This window comes from Oryctolagus cuniculus, chromosome 3 (genome assembly GCF_051225735.1).
Source record: "Oryctolagus cuniculus isolate XC-2025 breed Fujian yellow rabbit chromosome 3, ASM5122573v1, whole genome shotgun sequence".
Lineage (NCBI taxonomy): Eukaryota > Metazoa > Chordata > Mammalia > Lagomorpha > Leporidae > Oryctolagus > Oryctolagus cuniculus.
The window spans coordinates 164,907,546-164,923,588 of NC_142869.1; the positions used below are offsets into that span (position 1 = coordinate 164,907,546).

The following is a 16,043-nucleotide window of genomic DNA, read 5'->3' on the forward strand; positions in this document are numbered from 1 at the left end:
GCAGAGAAGGACAGGGAGGAAAGAGGGGTAACAGGCAGAGGGGGTAACAGCCCAGAGACGCGTGTGGAGGGCACAATGCAGGCCCCGGGAGCAAGGCCCACTTGAGGGGTAGGGTGTGGGCTGGCCCTCGGAGAAAATTCTCCTGTGCAATCTACACCCCCAAGGGGTGTGCCCCGGGCTTGGATCCTGGGGCGGAAGGCACCAGTTCTCCAGGCCAAGGCAGCCCCCTGCGCCGCTGTCCCAGGTGCCCTGACCAGGCTACCAAAGAGGGAGTGACAGCCTGCCCTTGTCCCCTGGGACACTCATTGCCCTCTCTGCAAGATGGAGGACAGCATTCTATATGGGCGCCAGTTCGAGCCCCAGCTGCCCTGCTAACCACCTGAGAAGCCAGTGGGTGATGGCCACAGTGCTTGGGCCCCTGCTCCCGCGTGGGAGACCCGGATGGAGTTCCAGGCGCCTGGCTTCAGCTGGGCTGTGGCCATTTGGGGAGTAAACCAGAGGATGGGAGATCTATTTATCTCTCTCTCTCTCTCTCTTACTCTGCCTTTCAAAGAAATAATAAATAAATCTTTTTTAAAAATAAAGAGAGAGAAAACAAGTCTCAGGCCCAAGGCCTCGGCAATATTCTACGTTAATTGTATTCATTTTATGGCCATTTATTGCTGGCAAGTCTAATTTTTTCCAGTTATAACATGATAGAAAATTCCTTTCTAAATAAATTAATGAGTAAATACGAAAACATACTAAAGAAATAAAATCACAGTTGGGAGAAGTTATGCAGCACGAACCCCAAGATAGTACAGCACCGAGTGAAAGCTGGGTCTGCTTCCACCCTCTCACAGGAGCTGGCCCAGGGAGGGTGTGTAACTTGCCTGAGCTCACAAAGCCAATCGCATCAGGGGCAGGAGACAATTCGGGCTGTGGGTCAGGATTTTTTTTCTGACCGTAATACACAGCGCTGCAGCGTAGTGGGGGCAGGCGCCGGGTCCTCCTGTCCCGCCCCGACCCCCGCAGCAGGCGCCGGGTCCTCCTGTCCCGCCCCGACCCCCGCAGCCGCTCACCATCGCAGGCCGGGCAGCAGCCGGCGCGGGCGGGGAAGGGGCACGGTGCAGGGGCGCAGGCCTTGGGCTCGCAGCTCACGCCGCCCTCCCAGCAGAGGCAAACGTGGCAGGCGACCGTGGGCGAGGCGAAGCGCTCCCCGCTGGCAAACTGCTTCCCAAGGAACAGGCAGCCTAGGGAGATAGGGCGGGGGCAGGTCGTGGCCTTGGCCTCCGGGGGCGGAGGGCGCGAGGCTGGCCTGGGGCTCCGGGGCCGCTACCGTCGCAGGAGGGGCAGCAGCGGCCCGGGCGCGGGTGGGCGCAGGGCGCGGGCGGGCAGGGCGGCCGCTGGCAGGACACGGCGCCGTCCAGGCAGAGGCAGCTGACACAGGGCTCGCCGGCCGGGGCGAAGCGCTCCAGGTGGCGGGCGGGCAGCGCGCCCCCGGGCCGCGGGCAGTCGGCGGGCGCGGCTGCGGCGAGAGCGCGCGTGAGCGCGGCCCAGGCAGGGGCCTCCAGGGGGCACCCCGGGGAGGGGCGGCAGAGGCGCGCGGCTCCTACCCGGGCACTGCGGGCAGCACTCTCCCGGCGGCAGGACGGGCGCTGGGCAGGGCAGCGGCGGGCAGCGGCGGGCCAGGCACTGCACGGTGCCGCCCTGCAGGTCGGCCAGGTGGGGTTAGTGGGGGGCGGCGGAGACCCCGCCTCCAGCTCCGCCCTCCCACCCTACTCACCCGGCAGCGGCAGAGGCGGCAGGGGTCCGTGGCATGGGGGAAGTCCGCACCGTCGGGGTACTCCTTGCCTCCGAAGGCACAGCCTGGGCGCGGGCGGGGGGCAGCGTCAGCCTGGGACGCCCCCCACCTCACCCCCAGCCCTAAATAGCGGTGGGCGGGGCCTAGCCATCCCAGGACAGCCCCTGAGGCACCCCAGCCCCCCTCACCACTGCAGTCGGTCCGGCAGCAGGTGCCGGGCAGCGGGTGGGCGCACGGAGCGCTGGGGCAGGTGCGAGGCTGGCAGTGGGCATGGCCTTCCCGGCACTGGCACTCCTGGCAGGGGTCCCCTGGGTGAGAGAAACTCTCACCATCCACAAACACCTGATTCTCCAGGGCGCAGTCTGCGCAGGACAGGGGGCAAAGGAGAGAGGTGAGAGATGGATGGCTCAGGGGACAGGATCACAGCCCGCGGAAGGGAGAGGAAGAGGGGCACTGTGTGTGCGAGTGCGCAGGCGTGGGGGTCGCCCGGAGCAGTGTGTGTGCGTCCGTTTACCTGCCGGCAGGTGCAGAGGGAGAAGGGGGAAGTGCTTACTGGCTAGTGCCACTGCTTGCGACACACACCCGGCACCCAACCTCCCACGCGGTGGACTCAAGTGTTTTTTGGGTATGACCCTGTGTTCCACAGGTAAATATGCTTATGTGAGTGGCTCAAAGAGAAAAAGGCACCATGCGTGCGGAGGGTGGCATGGTAACTCGGACGATCCCACCCGCACCCTGGGAGTTCCAGAGAGTTCTAAGCTGTGTTGGACTGAAAACAGTCTGAAAAGCTGTTACTTCCCAAGGCACGCACTGGATCCAAGGGGCCATGGACAGCAGGGTCTGGGGGCCGCTGGGGACAGCGAACACATACCCGGGCACCTGGGGCAGCACTGGCCGGGTCCACGCTGGGGCCTGGCACAGGTCGTGGGCGGGCATGTGACCAAGGAGCAGCTGACAGTGCCGTCCTGGGGACAGGGGAGAGGGCAATGGGGACGAGCCCCAGGAGGGGCGCAGCAGGGCCGTGGCCGGCCTGGAGTCGTACCTCGCAATGGCAGGCCTGGCAAGGGCTATCTACATCGGTGAAGTTCTGCCCGTTGGCATACACGAGGCCGTGGTAGGTACAGCTCTCACAGCTGGGGCAGCAGGTACCTGGGTGGGGCAAGCTGGTCAGGCTGGGCTGGGCAAAAGCAGGGGAGAAAGCCGAGGGGGGGCTTGGCACTCACCAGGGAGCTGGGTGGGGTGCTGGCAGGGGGCCGGGGGGCACAGCACAGCCCCACACACGGGCACCCCCTCTTGACAGGAGCACGCAGTGCAGGGCTGGCCGTCAGGCTCCCACTGGACACCGTCCGCAAACTCCTCTCCGTGGAGCACACAGGCTGCCGCCAGGGGTCGCCATGATCACAAGGCCATCCCCTCCCACCAGCCCTAGGGAGCCTGCCCACCACAGCGTCTGAACCCAGCCCACAGTTCAGCCATGGTCGGTGGCCTTAGCAACCCCCTTATAGGGAATGAACCCCCTCCCTCTCCAGCTCCCCCCTTCCCGTACACACACACACCTGGGCAGAGCTGGCGGCCGGAGGCAGGCAGGGCGCAGGGGGCAACTGGGCACTCCTGCTGCTCACAGGAGACCTCACCAGCCTAGGGGAGTGGTCAGGTGAGAGGCGCGCCGGGGCCGGGGGCGGGGTGCGGCACAGATCTGGGCCTGGGAAGCTGGGGCCGCCCACCTGGCAGGAGCAGCGGACACAGTGGCCGCTCTCTTGGAGGCTGAAGGTCTCCTGGCTCTGATACTGGTGTCCCTGGTACTCACAGCCTGGATGGCAGGGGACGGGGATGCGGGTGCAGGGCTGGAGGGTGATGGGGAAGCCCTGCCAGCCCCCCCTGTACCCCCCACTCCCGGAAGCAGGGGCTCCACCATCAAGCCCAGGGGGCCAAGAGACAATGTGGTAAACTCCGGGCCGCACTCACCGTCGCAGGCCGGGCAGCACTGCCCGGGGACCCTGCCTGGGTGTGCACAGGGCAGGGTCGGGCAAGGCAGAGGGTCACACTGGATACTCCCGTTCTGCCAACAGGGGCCTGGTCAGCACGTGGGAGGCAGACCTGGAAGCCACGCCCTCCCTGAGGGGCAGCCACACTCACAGCACAGCGACAGTGCACGCAGGGGTCCGCGGAGCCCACCGGCTCCCCGCTGCGGTGCTCCCGCCCATTTAGGAAGCAGCCTGTGGGGAGGAGGCGCTCAGACCTTCGGTAAGGACCGGGCCGCCCCACTCCCGCCAGCCTTCCCCCGCTCCGGCTCCGGGCTGCCCTCTGCCCAGGACCCTGCTCCACTCACTCTCACCATCACACACAGGGCAGCAGGTGCCCGGGAGGGGGCGTGCGGGGTATGGGCACGTGCTGGCGCACTCTCGCTGGTGGCACTGGATGTGGCCCTCCTGGTGCGGGGGAGGAGGAAGAGGAGGAAGGGGACAGAGGAAGGGGCTGTCAGGGCTCAGCCAAGCGGCAGACACAGCATTCAGGTCCCAGCTGTCCACTTAGGCGACCTTAGGTGCTGAAGCCAGTCCTCTCCCAGCACCTCCGAATGTGTTGTGGTGGATGTCCCTAGTTTAATTGGGGTCGCACTGGAGTGGAAAGGACCCTAATCCAATCTCACTGCTGGTATCCGTAGAAGAAGGGGACCTCTGAACCTGCGCACAGGGGGACCGACGTGTGACCCTGGGGAGACTCGGCCGCCAGGGGGCGCCCGCCACCTCCCACCACGGGGAGAGGCATTGGTTCTCCCTGTCAGCCCTGGAAGGCACCAGCCCTGCCCACGTCTCCACGGCCAACTTCTGGCTCCAGAACTATGGGAAAATAACTCCCTTTGTTTGTGCCACTCAGTTTATGGCACATCTGTCCCTCGAGGTCCTCGGGGATCCAGGACCACTCCACAGAAACCAAAATCTGGCTGCTCAAGCCCCAGAGCCTAAGACACAGCGTCGTGCTATGCAAACCCCCACGGGTCCTCTGTAGATCACTGACCATCCCCGGTGTGCCAAGCACAGCGGTCAGAGCACGCTGCTTAGGGAATAAGCCCGAAACAGTCTCTCTGGGGGTGGGGGGCCCTGTGAAGTTATCTGGTCTGGTTGTGCCAAGGCAGCTGCAGGCGGGACTCAAACCAGTAAATGCGAATGATGCTGTAAATATCTAAATGGCCCTTGGCAGATACAAGATCCCCCAGGCCTGCTCCATGGCCAGTCCAGAGGTGGGCTTTGGCCCGGTCATTTTCACGCCGTGGTGCTGTCAACCACGTGTAGCCCAGGGAAATGAACGTGGCTACAGCCGGACGCGTCCCCTAGACTCTGCGACTCTGCTACGCATCTGAACAAGGGGCAGGAATGGTCCTGTCCTCACGGGCTTGGCTTCCATCTCTAGATGCCAGCACTCATCGCGGGGGCTGATGGGCTGGCCCGGAACCTGCCATGCTGGAGTGCCGGGGTCACTGTCTCCAGCCCCTGCAGGCTGACCCGCTCGCAGTGGGGAGGGGGGAGGGCCAGTGTGCACAGGGTAGGGGGATGTGGCTGCCCAGGCTCAGTGCCCCCTGGCCTCCCCGCAGCGGCGCCCCTAGTCCTTGGCAGGTGGTCAGGGACTTCTGTGGACCTGGCTGTAGCCCTCCTCAGAGTGCCCGTCTCTCCTTCCCTCCCCAGGCGAGGTCTTACTTATTTATGCCCCACCCCCGAGCGTCTTCCTCTGCTTCTCCCAGCTTGCATCCTGCTACCACCTCTGCGGGGAACCTGCTGCCCAGTAGAACACGAGGGCACTCTGGGAAGTTCATGGAAACATGGAATCAAAAGTCAGGTTCAGAGGCTGGTGTGTGGCACAGTGGGTTGAGCCACCGCATGTGACACCAACATCCCCTATCGGAGCCCTGGTTCAAGTCTTGGCTGTTCCGCTTCTAACTAGCTTCCTACCAATGCGCTTGGGAAGGAATTGGAAGATGGCCCAAGTGGTCAGGCCTCTGCTACCACCTGGGAGACCTGAATGGCATTCCTGGTTTCCAGCTTTGGCCTGGCTGTTGTGGCCACTTGGGGAGTGACCAATGGGTGGAAGATCTCTGTCATCTCTCTCTCCCTCTCCCCTCCCTCTCCGTCACTCTGCCTTTCAAATAAATAAATACACCTTAAAAGGTAGGTTTATTTTGTTGTGAAAAAAATTGAAGTGCATGCATTCTCTTATAGCCCAATTTTTAAAATTAAAAAGAAACAAATGAAATATAAGTCTACTAATACATCCATTGGTCCCAGGAGTCCACAACGTTATCCCAGTACATGCTCAGCCTGGAGCAGTCAGGGGTTGTCTTACAGTCCGTGCATCCTACTCCATCTGTACAACCTGGGGTGTACTCACACTCACAGCCCCCACCAGCCACGGCAGCGGCCGGGTGGCCCCATGTGGCAGTGGCTCCCACACTGGACAGCACAGTTCCAGACACTGCAGGGCAAACTGCCTCTCTCCTGTCCTGGTCACCCCCTTCCCCCACTGGTCACACATCGTCTCTCATATCCCGCCCGAAACATACAGCTTGGGAGGGCCTGCCCATCATGGGCCACCTGGGCCACGCTGTTCCCACCAGCCACCATCACACCCATCCCAGCTCGCCTATGACGCCCCGCCCACCACGCAGAGTGCCTACCGGGCTCCGAGCTGGGTGTGCAGACCAGCACCCGGCCCTCTCCTCCCAGTGCCCAGGGCCAGGTATCACCATTCCTGTCCCTCAAGAGCTGCTTGCTCGGTGGAGGGGAGGGACGACCCAGGAACCCGAGGGCAGGGCCTGGGCTGGGACTCACCAGGCACCGGCAGACGCGGCAGGGGTCCCCTGGCGCCGACCACTCCTGGCCGTGTTCCCGGAACGTGCCGTCCTCTGTGCAGCCTGGGGGGCGGAGAAGGGGCCTGGCCTGAGCTGGCCTGGACCCAGTTCCCCTGCGGGTCCTCCCCCACACGCCCTGTGCCGGCTCTCCTGAGTCGGGACCAGATGAGCTCGGCCTTGGCCTCCCTGGGGCCCACGCCCCTCGGCTGTTTCAGGCCCCAGCCACACCCCTGCCCCACCGATCTCTTCCCCTCACCTCTTTGGGAGCCCTTTGCTGCCACTGACAACTCCTGCCTAAGGCCGGTGGCCCACGCTGGAGTGTCAGTTCCAAGCCTTGGCGGGCGCCGCCCCCTGCTGCGGCAAGGCCCCAGCCTCCTCCAGCCTTCATCCAGCTAACTGCTCTTTCCCCAGCCCCCCAGGGCGCCTTCCCTCCTGTGCCCAGGCTGTCTAGTGCCTGCTTCCTCCCCAGCCGCCTGGTTTTACAATATTGGCGGATGACTCAGTGTCACCCTCTAGTGGTCATTCCTGGAGGCTGATCCAGCGTCTTCTGTGGGCAGGACGCACAGAGCAGGTAATAACATTCCCCATTAATTGAGCAGCCCTATGTGCTATAGAATACTATTATCTGCACCTAACAAGTTGGGAAACTGAGGTCCAGAGTGACTGCCATTAAGAATTTGAGCTCAAGCATTGCAGAACCGTGCCCCACACTGATAGACCCACCCCAGGGCCCATGAGGGAAAGGCTGGGGGCACTCACCTTGGCAGGTTGGGCAGCAGTGCCCAGGCCTCAGGACAGGCTCAGGACAGGGGCTGGGCAGGCACGTCACGGGCACACAGCGAACCAGGCTCCTCTGTAATGCACCGTGGGGGTCATGCCTCTAGGTCTGGCCCCCAGAGGCAGTGTGGATAGGTGTTAGGGCAGGGCTAGAGGGAGGAGGAGCAGGGCCTGGGGCAAGGGGTCAGGGTGGGGGGCTCACCAGGCAGGAGCATTGGAGACAAGGGTTGGAGTGGGACAGGAAGTTGGCCCCTTCCTCATACAGCTGGCCCTCGTACTCACAGCCTGCAGAAGGTGGCCACAGAGTGGGACATCCCCCACAGGAAGGCACGACCCCAAGTAGGATCTGGGCCCCCCAGGGGTGGGAAGGTGGGAAGTGGGGCAGGGCAGGGCAGGAGTCACCTGGCCGGCACACGGGGCAGCACGCCCCAGGTGGGGTGTAGCTCTCCAGACAGTTGAGTTCTGGGCATGAGGTCCTCTGGCACCGCTCGGTCCCTGCCTGCAGGGCAGACACAAAGCGCCCCCTTGCTCCCTCTCTGGGTGACTGTGAGCCCAGCAGGCTTAGTGAGCTCCAGACCCCGGGCCCTGGGCCCCAGATCCGGCTTGGTTTGGCAGAGCCTGGGGTAAGCAGAGCAGCAGGGCCATGGGTGGCCGCTGGGGCCAGGCCTGGATTCCCTTACCTGACAGGTGCAGGTGACACAGGGGTCCAGATGCCATGTTTCCCCAGGCCTGCGGTCCCCAGGGCAGCCTGCAAAACCAGGCCCCGGAGTAAGTGACCCTACCACGGCAAACGGGCTCCATTCAGGGGACAGCTGTCCGATTCTCATATTTATTATGATTCTCTAAGCGTCTGACTGCAGCCTAAGCTGGGTACCTCCGCTCTTCAGCAACAAGAGGTGGAACTGTCCTGAGGAATAAGTTGACTTTAATTTCACCAAAGGCATCACGTGGGCTAGTGGTGGCCCTGCGGCCCCACGCGCCATGGCAGCTGCGTGTGTGGGTCCCATTTTTCCGAGATCCACCACCTCCCAAGACTTCAGCTCTTATCTCTGGTTAAGACCCCAGAAGTCCCTGGGTCCCTGCCCTACCCCCTCACTCCCGCCTGAGACCCAAGCCCGGGTATGGTTGCCAGATAAAGTGCAGAACACTCAGCTAAATTTGCATTTCAGATTTAAACAATATAATATTTTAGTATGAGAACGTGCCATAAAATGCACAAGTATGACACATCAATCAGAACTGGTTTTAGAGGCCAGCATTGTGGAAGAGTGGGTAGAGCTGCTGTCTGCAAGGCCGGCATCCCATATGGACATGGGTTCGAGTCCCAGCTGCTCCACTGTGAAGACTCAAATGGTTAACAGGCAGTCAGGCTGGTCCCCTGGTAGAAATTTGGAATAGCGAGGTGCCTGCTCCCCCCAAAAGGTTATCTTTAGCAGATCAAAGTGTCTTGCTTCTTTAGGAATCTCCAAATTTACAAATTTAACTTCAGAATTAGCAAGGGAGTGGTGAGTTCTCCCCCACCCTGATGGGTACCTTTTTTTTTAATCACCAGTGAGCCAGACAGGATGGACAATTGGAAATCAGGTCTTTTGTTGACCTTGCTGATTGACAGTTTGGTCCCCACGATTGTACTTAAAAACCCTATTGCTACGGGGCCTTCTGGGTTTTTTCCTCTCTTGGAAGCCCCCCTCCATCCTGCTCTGGCTGGAGGTCTTTGACTCTAATTAATCTATGTAAATCTCTGCCGTCTGCTTGGAAATCCTTCTTCCACGTGAGGCAAAGAACCGAGGTAACAATAATTTCTCTGCGCCATTTTCCCGTAACACCGCTTCCAATCCAGCTCCCTGCGAATGCACCTGGGAGGGCTGCAGAAGATGGTCCAAGAGTCTGGGCCCCTGCACCCATGTGGGAGACCCGGATGCAGCTCCTGGCTTCACTTCAGCCTGGCCAGCCCTGGCCACTACAGCCATTTGAGGAGTGAACCAGTGGATGGAAGATCTCTCTCTCTCTCTAACTCTGCCTTTCAAATAAATAAAGTAAATCTTTTAAAAATTGCAAATTAGATAAGAATATGTCAAGAGTTGCATGGGCTATACTTGTACTAAACAATTGTGTGTTTATCTACAGTCCAGTGCATCAGGGTGTCGTGTATTTTATTTGCTGACGCTGGCCCCCTTGTCCTAACTGTGAGTCGGTGACACCCCCAGAGCACTGCCTCCTCTCCTCCTGTCGCTGGCATCATGGCCCTTCCAGGTTCCCAAGCTCTGCCTCCACAGTGCCCTGGGATCCTTGCAGCCACCAGCTCCTGCAGTCCCTTAGAAACGTGGCCCTCTGCCACCCCTGGCTCCGGGCCTGGACAGCTCTCCGTATCTAGCCCATCCCGGACAACTGCGCCTGAGAGATCTCTGTGCACATGCCACACCCTGGGTCTTCAACCTTCAGTGGCTCCCCAGTGCCCACAGACAAAAGTCTACACTGCAAAGCTTGCAACAGCCTGTTCCCAGGGGGCTTCCCAGACTGCCTTCCAGGGACATGGCTCCTGTGCCCCTGCGTTCTCTCTCTCCTTTTGCTGAACTCCCTCTTTGCCCTTAAAGATGCAGGTCAGATGACCCCTGTCTCTGCCCTCCCGTCCCCTGCTCTTGGCCGCACTGGTTTCCCTTGTACCTTATTTTTTTAAGATTTTTTATTTGTTTATTTGACAGGTAGGGTTACAGACAGTGAGAGAGATAGAAATGTCTTCCTTCTGCCACGGCCGGAGCTATGCTGATCCGAAGCCAGGAGCCAGGAGCTTCTTTCCTGGTCTCCCACATGGGTGCAGGCGCCCAAGCACAGTGGGCCATCCTCCCCTGCCTTCCCGGGCCACAGCAGAGAGCTGGACTGGAAGAGGAGCAACCAGGACTAGAACCTGGCACCTGTATGGGATGCCGGCACTGCAGGTGAAGGAATAACCAAGTGCGCCACCGCGCCGGCCCCCCTTGTACTTGATTTAATCGCGGGTTGTTTTGCTCACAGTGCCCCTAGGATCCATGGGCCAGATCATAAAATACACTTCGTAGCCTAGGTGTGTGGTAAACTACACTATCTAGGCTTGCACAATCATTTATTTATTGTTTGAAAGGTAGAGTCACACACACACACACACACACACACACACACACACACACACGTCTCTTATTTGCTGTTGACTCCTCTAAATGGTTGCAACAGCCAGGGCTGGGCCAGGCAGTAGCCAGGAGCCTGGGACTCCATCCTGGTCTCCCACATGAGTGGCAGGGGCTCAAATACTTGGGCTATTTTCTGCTGGATTGGAAGTACAGAAGAGCCGGGACTCAAACCAGACACTCTGATAAGGCCTGCGGGTCGTTCCTAGTGGGGCTTAACCTGCTGTGCCCGCCCTGCCTCCTAGGTGCCTCCATAAACACACTCTACGATGCTTGTACAATGAAATCAGCTAACGCCCCAGCTCTCAGGAGGTATCCCTGTCCTTAAGCAATGACTGTACTGCCTTCTGCACCTCTGGATCTGGTCCTTGTAGGAGATTAGCTATAAAGTTATCTTCTCAACTAGATCAGAAGCTCTGAGAGCAGCAAAGATCACACACGTCTATTTCCCTTACAGTCTCTGGCCCTGTGCCAGGTCCAAGGCACCGTATTTGCTGACGTGGATGTTAGTTCTGAACTCCCCCAGCCACTGCCAGAGTGGCAGGCAGAGGCAGACTGTGGCTCTCGGGTCCCCTGAATGTGTGCAGGAGGTGGGCGAGACGGGCGCAGGCTGACCTGGTGCACAGTGTGGGCAGCATGGTCCTGGCTCAGCACAGGGGCCTCCTGGGCACGGCTTCGGGGAACAGGTGACGGCCCCTTCCTGTGGAAGCAGACCAGGCTGGCTGCAAGGCATCAGATCCCTGGAGGGCATGGCCACCAGGACCCACCTCAACCCAGGCTGGGAGCAAGGGCACAGGTGGGCTCAGGGTGCGTGGGCTGCCCTAGTCCAAGGGCAGCAAAGAGACCACCCACCCCACCCCCATCATCTGGTGCTCCTGGCCCTGGAAACCATCTCTTCCATGTGCCAGCAAATTCCCCAGAGTGGACAAATCCTAGGAAGAGAACCAAGGGCTTCCTCAATGGAGGAGGGTGGCGAGGCCAGGCAGATGTGGGGAACAGGCAGGCCAGGGGGTTCGAGGCAGAGGACAGGGCAGGTGAGAGGGTGGGGTGATGAAGCAGTGAGCGGTTGCCAGGTGCACCTCGGGGGCCGGGGACCCCACCCTCTGCTCGGCAGTCGAGCTCCAGAAAGTGGAGCCTCTTGCAATCAGGTGAAGTGCACTGGCAGCAAGGTTCGGGGATGGGTTGGGGACAGCACCCATCGCATAACGTCTGGCGCACTGCACTGCAGCCGCAGGCGGCTGGAGTGAGGCAGACAGGCGAGGGGGCAGGAAGGGGACATCCAGGTGCATGGTGGCACTCACCAGGCAGAGGCAGGTAGTACAGGCATCGGGGGAGAAGGTCTCCCCGTTGCCATAGGCCTGACCACTGTGGCTGCAGCCTGCGGGGGAGACAGAGCTGACACTGGGGAACCCCAGATGGCCCCAGAGGGCAGATGGGGTGGCACTTACCACGGCACTGGGGCACGTGGGGCTGGGGGTGGCAGCGCGCCGCCCCATCCCGGCAGACACAGGCTGTGCAAGGGTCAGGCTCCCAGCGAGCACCCTCAGGCCAGGTGCGCCCGAGCCCCCAGCACTGGGGAGGGGCCGGGCGGCAGTCGCAGGCCTCCAGCAGCCTCACTCTGGCCTGCAGGTCCTTGTTCTAGTGGACGGAGGTGTGTGGTGTAGGGGGGTGGGTAGCAGGCACTGGCTCAACACCCTCCCCCACACAATGTCTGGCAGAGTTGCAGGGGTGTGAAAACAGGCATGGGAAGGAAATGTGACCAGCTCAGACAGCACCCAGGGGAGCCTGGACACCCCCCCCAGGCCTTAACCCATCCAGAATATTTCCTGGGAGTGCCTCATGCACAGTATGAGCTCCGCGTGTTTGCCAAAAACAAGACGGAGTAAAAGTTGGGATTGACAGCAAACATGCAAACATCCTATCCGTGTTAACAAAGTGCTCAGGTAAGAGCTTCCCATGTGCACTGAAAACAGAGCCCTGTCTTAGGGTCCCCAGGGATCTCCCCCACATGGCCCTGGGGCCATGGTACCTGCTGTCTGAGCGCCGTCACCTCCGCCTCCAGCCAGCCCAGTTTCTCCTCCAGGGGGCGCCATTGCTCCTGCAGGCCCCCAGCAGGGACCAAGGAGTGGGCAGGAGCCTGCTGCTGTGAGTCATGGGTGTCAGTAAGCCCACCTGAAAGGCACAGGAATGCAATGGGGGCCTGAGGGCTGGGCACGGGCACGGGTTCCTGGGTGCTGTCCTCCAAACCGGGCAGAGGAGGAGGGCCGCCCAGGCTCCTGCCCTGTCCACCTGCCCACCTGCATCTCCCAGGGAAGAGAGATGGCGGGCGGGGGTGTGGAAGGAGGAGGCCCTGTGGACAAAAGTGCCCAGGACTAACCGTCCCTCCTGATCGGGTGTAAGCCCCAGGGCCCCAGGTGGCTGAGGGCACAGAGCAGCACCCAGACGGGGTCTCCCCACAGCCTGCCCTGACTCTGTGGGGCGGGGACCCTGTAGGACATCTTGGGCCTTCGGGGGGCCTGGGGAGCTGACGCTTCATGCTGGGCAGGCCCAGAAGCCAGCCAGGCTGACCTGCAGCGGCGTGACAGGTGCCCGAGAGGTGAGGCAGCTTCCGGGTGCCTGGGGTCTGGTGGGAGCTGCGCCTGCTGGGAGAGTCTTTTCAGGGAGCACCTGAGTGGCCCCCACCCCACAGGTGAGCACCTCTTACACCTGTCAGAAGGCTCATCCTGTTTGGAGAACGTGCCCAGGGAGGGGCCAGTGCTCCTCCTGTTCCCACCCCCAAACCTGACCATGTTACCAGGCTTGTGGCAGCGCTCCCAGGACCCCCACCCACCACTGCATTGGGGGAGGGGCTACAGAAACTGGGCCGGACTCTTCTTTCCCTCCCTCCCCCCTCCCTCCCTCCCTCCCTCCCCCCTCCCTCCCTCCCTCCCTCCCTCCCTCCCTCCCTCCCTTCTTTCTTTCTTTCTTTCTTTCTTTCTTTCTTTCTTTCTTTCTTTCTTTCTTTCTTTCTTTCTTTCTTTCAGAGAGAGGGTCACACAGATCTGCCAATTCACTTCCCAAATGCTCACAACAGGCAGGGCTGGATGAGGCTGAAGCCAGGATCCAGAAACCCAATCCAGGTTCCCCTACGTGGATGTCAGGGACTCAACTACTTGAGCCATCACCTGCCGGTTCCCAGGAGGTGCCTTCGGGCAGCTGGAATCGAGAGCGGAGCCGGGACTTGAACCCAGGCACTCTGATGGGGGACACAGCCTCTCCCTGGTTTGCGTGGACACCCCGTCGGGGAGGGGAGGGAGATGCGCCTGGGGAGGCTCATCTCACCTTCTTACTGGGATCCCCCGCCAGGTAAACGAGGGGAACAGGCTGGCTCCTGGGGTTGCTCCCCAGACTCTGGCCCGGAAGTCCTGGCCGTGGCTCCTGCCACCCTCTCCCACCCAGTTCCCCAAGCCAGAAGTCTGGGACTTGCCCTCCTCTTCTGTGCCTCTCTCAAATCCCAGCAGCCTCTGGACTCCCAGGAGGCCCCTAATGCACACCTCTCTCCTGCGCTCCACCTGCTCTTCTCTCAGAACCACACAGCGGGAGGTGACAGTAGCTCGGGCACACGTGACCTTGCACGGGTGCCACCTCCTCCGCCCGTGCAGGGGGCAGTCACTCCATCCTGGGCCGGCTCCTGGGCCAGCCTCAGGGACGGGGTCTCCGGCTCTCAAGCCCTCCAGCCACACTTGCCTCCTCTCCTGCCTCCCGCTCAGGCCTGCTCAGCAGGGAGAAGCAGGAAGGGGGTCTCCTGGCGCCGGCAGGTGAAGACAGGGCCAGTGCCTTGCCCAGGGAGGTGGCCGAAGGAGCTGCATGAGCGTGGCTGCTCCTGGCTCAGCTTCTCCTGCCCGGCGCTCGCAGGAGCCTGGGGCGGGGTCCGGCCAGACAAGGAGACCAAGTCAGCTCCCAGAGCCGGCCTCCTCTCGCCTGTCTCAGGACAAAAATAACGAACTCCAGACTCCCAGCGCACGCTTCCCCGGTTGCAGCCGGAGGCCCCCTCCGCCCCTGGGACCCGATCCCGGCCGCCGCTCCCGCATCTCCACCGTCGGGAGCGCGGCGGCTGGCCCGAGGGGCGCGTCCCAGGCCGGGAGAAGCGGGCGGGTCGGGGCCGCCGGAGCCGCCGATCGGGCCGCGCAGGGGGCTGGGGCGTGGCGCCGGAGTCTGGCCGTGGGACTCACCTCCCGCGCTCGCACCCACGGCCGGCGCCAGGCTCCAGAGCTGCAGAAGCAGGGGCAACAGCGCGCCCGCGGCCCCCGCCATGCTCGCTCCGCCGCGTCGTCTGCCGGCCGCTCCCCCGGCGCTGGGGGGAGGCGGGGTGGGACACACAGGCCGCCTCCCACCCGGCCTTTGTTCGGGGAGGGGCCCTGGGCAGCCTCATCCCGTCCCGAAGTGACCCCCTCTGTGAAGCCGGGCGGGCTGGGGACGAGTCTCCTGCGCAGGACCCAGGAGGAGCCCTCCGCAGGAACCCCAAGGTCCCCCGCTCTGGGCTGCCCGCCGCCACTCCCGCCCCTTGGGGTCACTCCTCCGCTGGGCCCGCAGGCAGTCTGAGCTGGGTTCCAATCCCTGCAGTCGACTCCCTGTGGCCCCTAACTGCTCTGCGCCTCAGTTTCCCTGCTTGCAAACTGGGGATCACGCTGTCTACTTGATTGATGCATGTGCAGTGAGAATTTACACGTGAGAGTGTCCAGACAAAGAAAACGGTCAGCAGAGAACAAATGGTAACAGGAGGTGTCACCCCCACCGTGGGAGGTCAAGGGTGGCCTATGGTTTTGCCCTGGACAACACTCACTCACCAGCCTCCCCACCCCAAACGTGGAGGCCACCCTCACTGGCTGGTCCCAACCCCATCTCTCGGCTTCTCAGATCAGGCCTAGGCTGCGTGTGGAGTGAGGCTGAGTAGGGGGCAGGGCTGTGCTCTGGGCTCAGCAGGAGGAGGGGGCTGATGGGAGGAAGTGAGGGAAGCCGGCTTGCCTGGGCCCACGGCTGGGAAACTCCTTAGTGCAGCTGGGATGCAGAGGGGGTGGGGGTGGGGCTGGGGCCGGGCTCACGGGCAGGACTGTGCAGGCGGAGCTGTGAGTTCTGCCAAAGCAGCCTCCCTCCCTGCCCTGGGGACAGAGACAGAGGCGCCCCAGCCCCCAGGCCTCCAGAGCCCAGCCCTGGGCCCAGGGGGTCTCCACAGCATTGGGAGGGCGGCTTCAGAGCCCAGAAGCTGGCGGCCAGGAGCTGGGGTCACAGCCCAGGGGACGAGAGCCAGTGACTACATTTCTCTCCTTCATGGGACGCTATCTCATAGCAGTCAGCATGAATGAAATAAGCTGCTAAGTAAAGTGTGGGGACAAATTCCATCCTGCGGGCTCCAGCCCCGTTCTGTGCCCGGTCACCCCCACCCACGTCCGTGTAAGCAGTAGGAACCGCCTGGGTGTTGCTCTGTACCCTTGGCATGGCACGT

The 16,043-nt window shown here is 61.9% G+C and overlaps 1 protein-coding gene across 2 annotated transcripts in view; it reads right to left on the bottom strand.

Moving 5' to 3' along the window:
• Positions 1–15,013, bottom strand: part of KCP (kielin cysteine rich BMP regulator) — a 30,436-nt gene extending 15,423 nt beyond the window's left edge. The window contains exons 1-23 of one of the 2 annotated variants that reach the window (XM_089328554.1): positions 14,773–15,013; positions 12,591–12,733; positions 12,010–12,199; positions 11,863–11,939; positions 11,177–11,261; positions 8,081–8,148; positions 7,803–7,899; positions 7,603–7,685; positions 7,383–7,476; positions 6,604–6,686; positions 4,119–4,212; positions 3,920–3,999; positions 3,749–3,842; positions 3,508–3,593; positions 3,340–3,421; positions 3,007–3,159; positions 2,826–2,932; positions 2,655–2,748; positions 1,972–2,145; positions 1,766–1,848; positions 1,596–1,689; positions 1,319–1,507; positions 1,062–1,232 (exon numbers count right to left, since the gene is read on the bottom strand). In XM_089328554.1, coding sequence (XP_089184680.1) covers positions 1,062–1,232; positions 1,319–1,507; positions 1,596–1,689; positions 1,766–1,848; positions 1,972–2,145; positions 2,655–2,748; positions 2,826–2,932; positions 3,007–3,159; positions 3,340–3,421; positions 3,508–3,593; positions 3,749–3,842; positions 3,920–3,999; positions 4,119–4,212; positions 6,604–6,686; positions 7,383–7,476; positions 7,603–7,685; positions 7,803–7,899; positions 8,081–8,148; positions 11,177–11,261; positions 11,863–11,939; positions 12,010–12,199; positions 12,591–12,733; positions 14,773–14,854 — 2,503 coding nt within the window. In that variant the 5' untranslated portion in view covers positions 14,855–15,013. The remainder of the gene's footprint in view (positions 1–1,061; positions 1,233–1,318; positions 1,508–1,595; positions 1,690–1,765; positions 1,849–1,971; positions 2,146–2,654; positions 2,749–2,825; positions 2,933–3,006; positions 3,160–3,339; positions 3,422–3,507; positions 3,594–3,748; positions 3,843–3,919; positions 4,000–4,118; positions 4,213–6,603; positions 6,687–7,382; positions 7,477–7,602; positions 7,686–7,802; positions 7,900–8,080; positions 8,149–11,176; positions 11,262–11,862; positions 11,940–12,009; positions 12,200–12,590; positions 12,734–14,772) is intronic. The other variant, XM_070071298.2, reaches the window with a different exon arrangement.
• Positions 15,014–16,043: the final 1,030 nt, after the last annotated feature.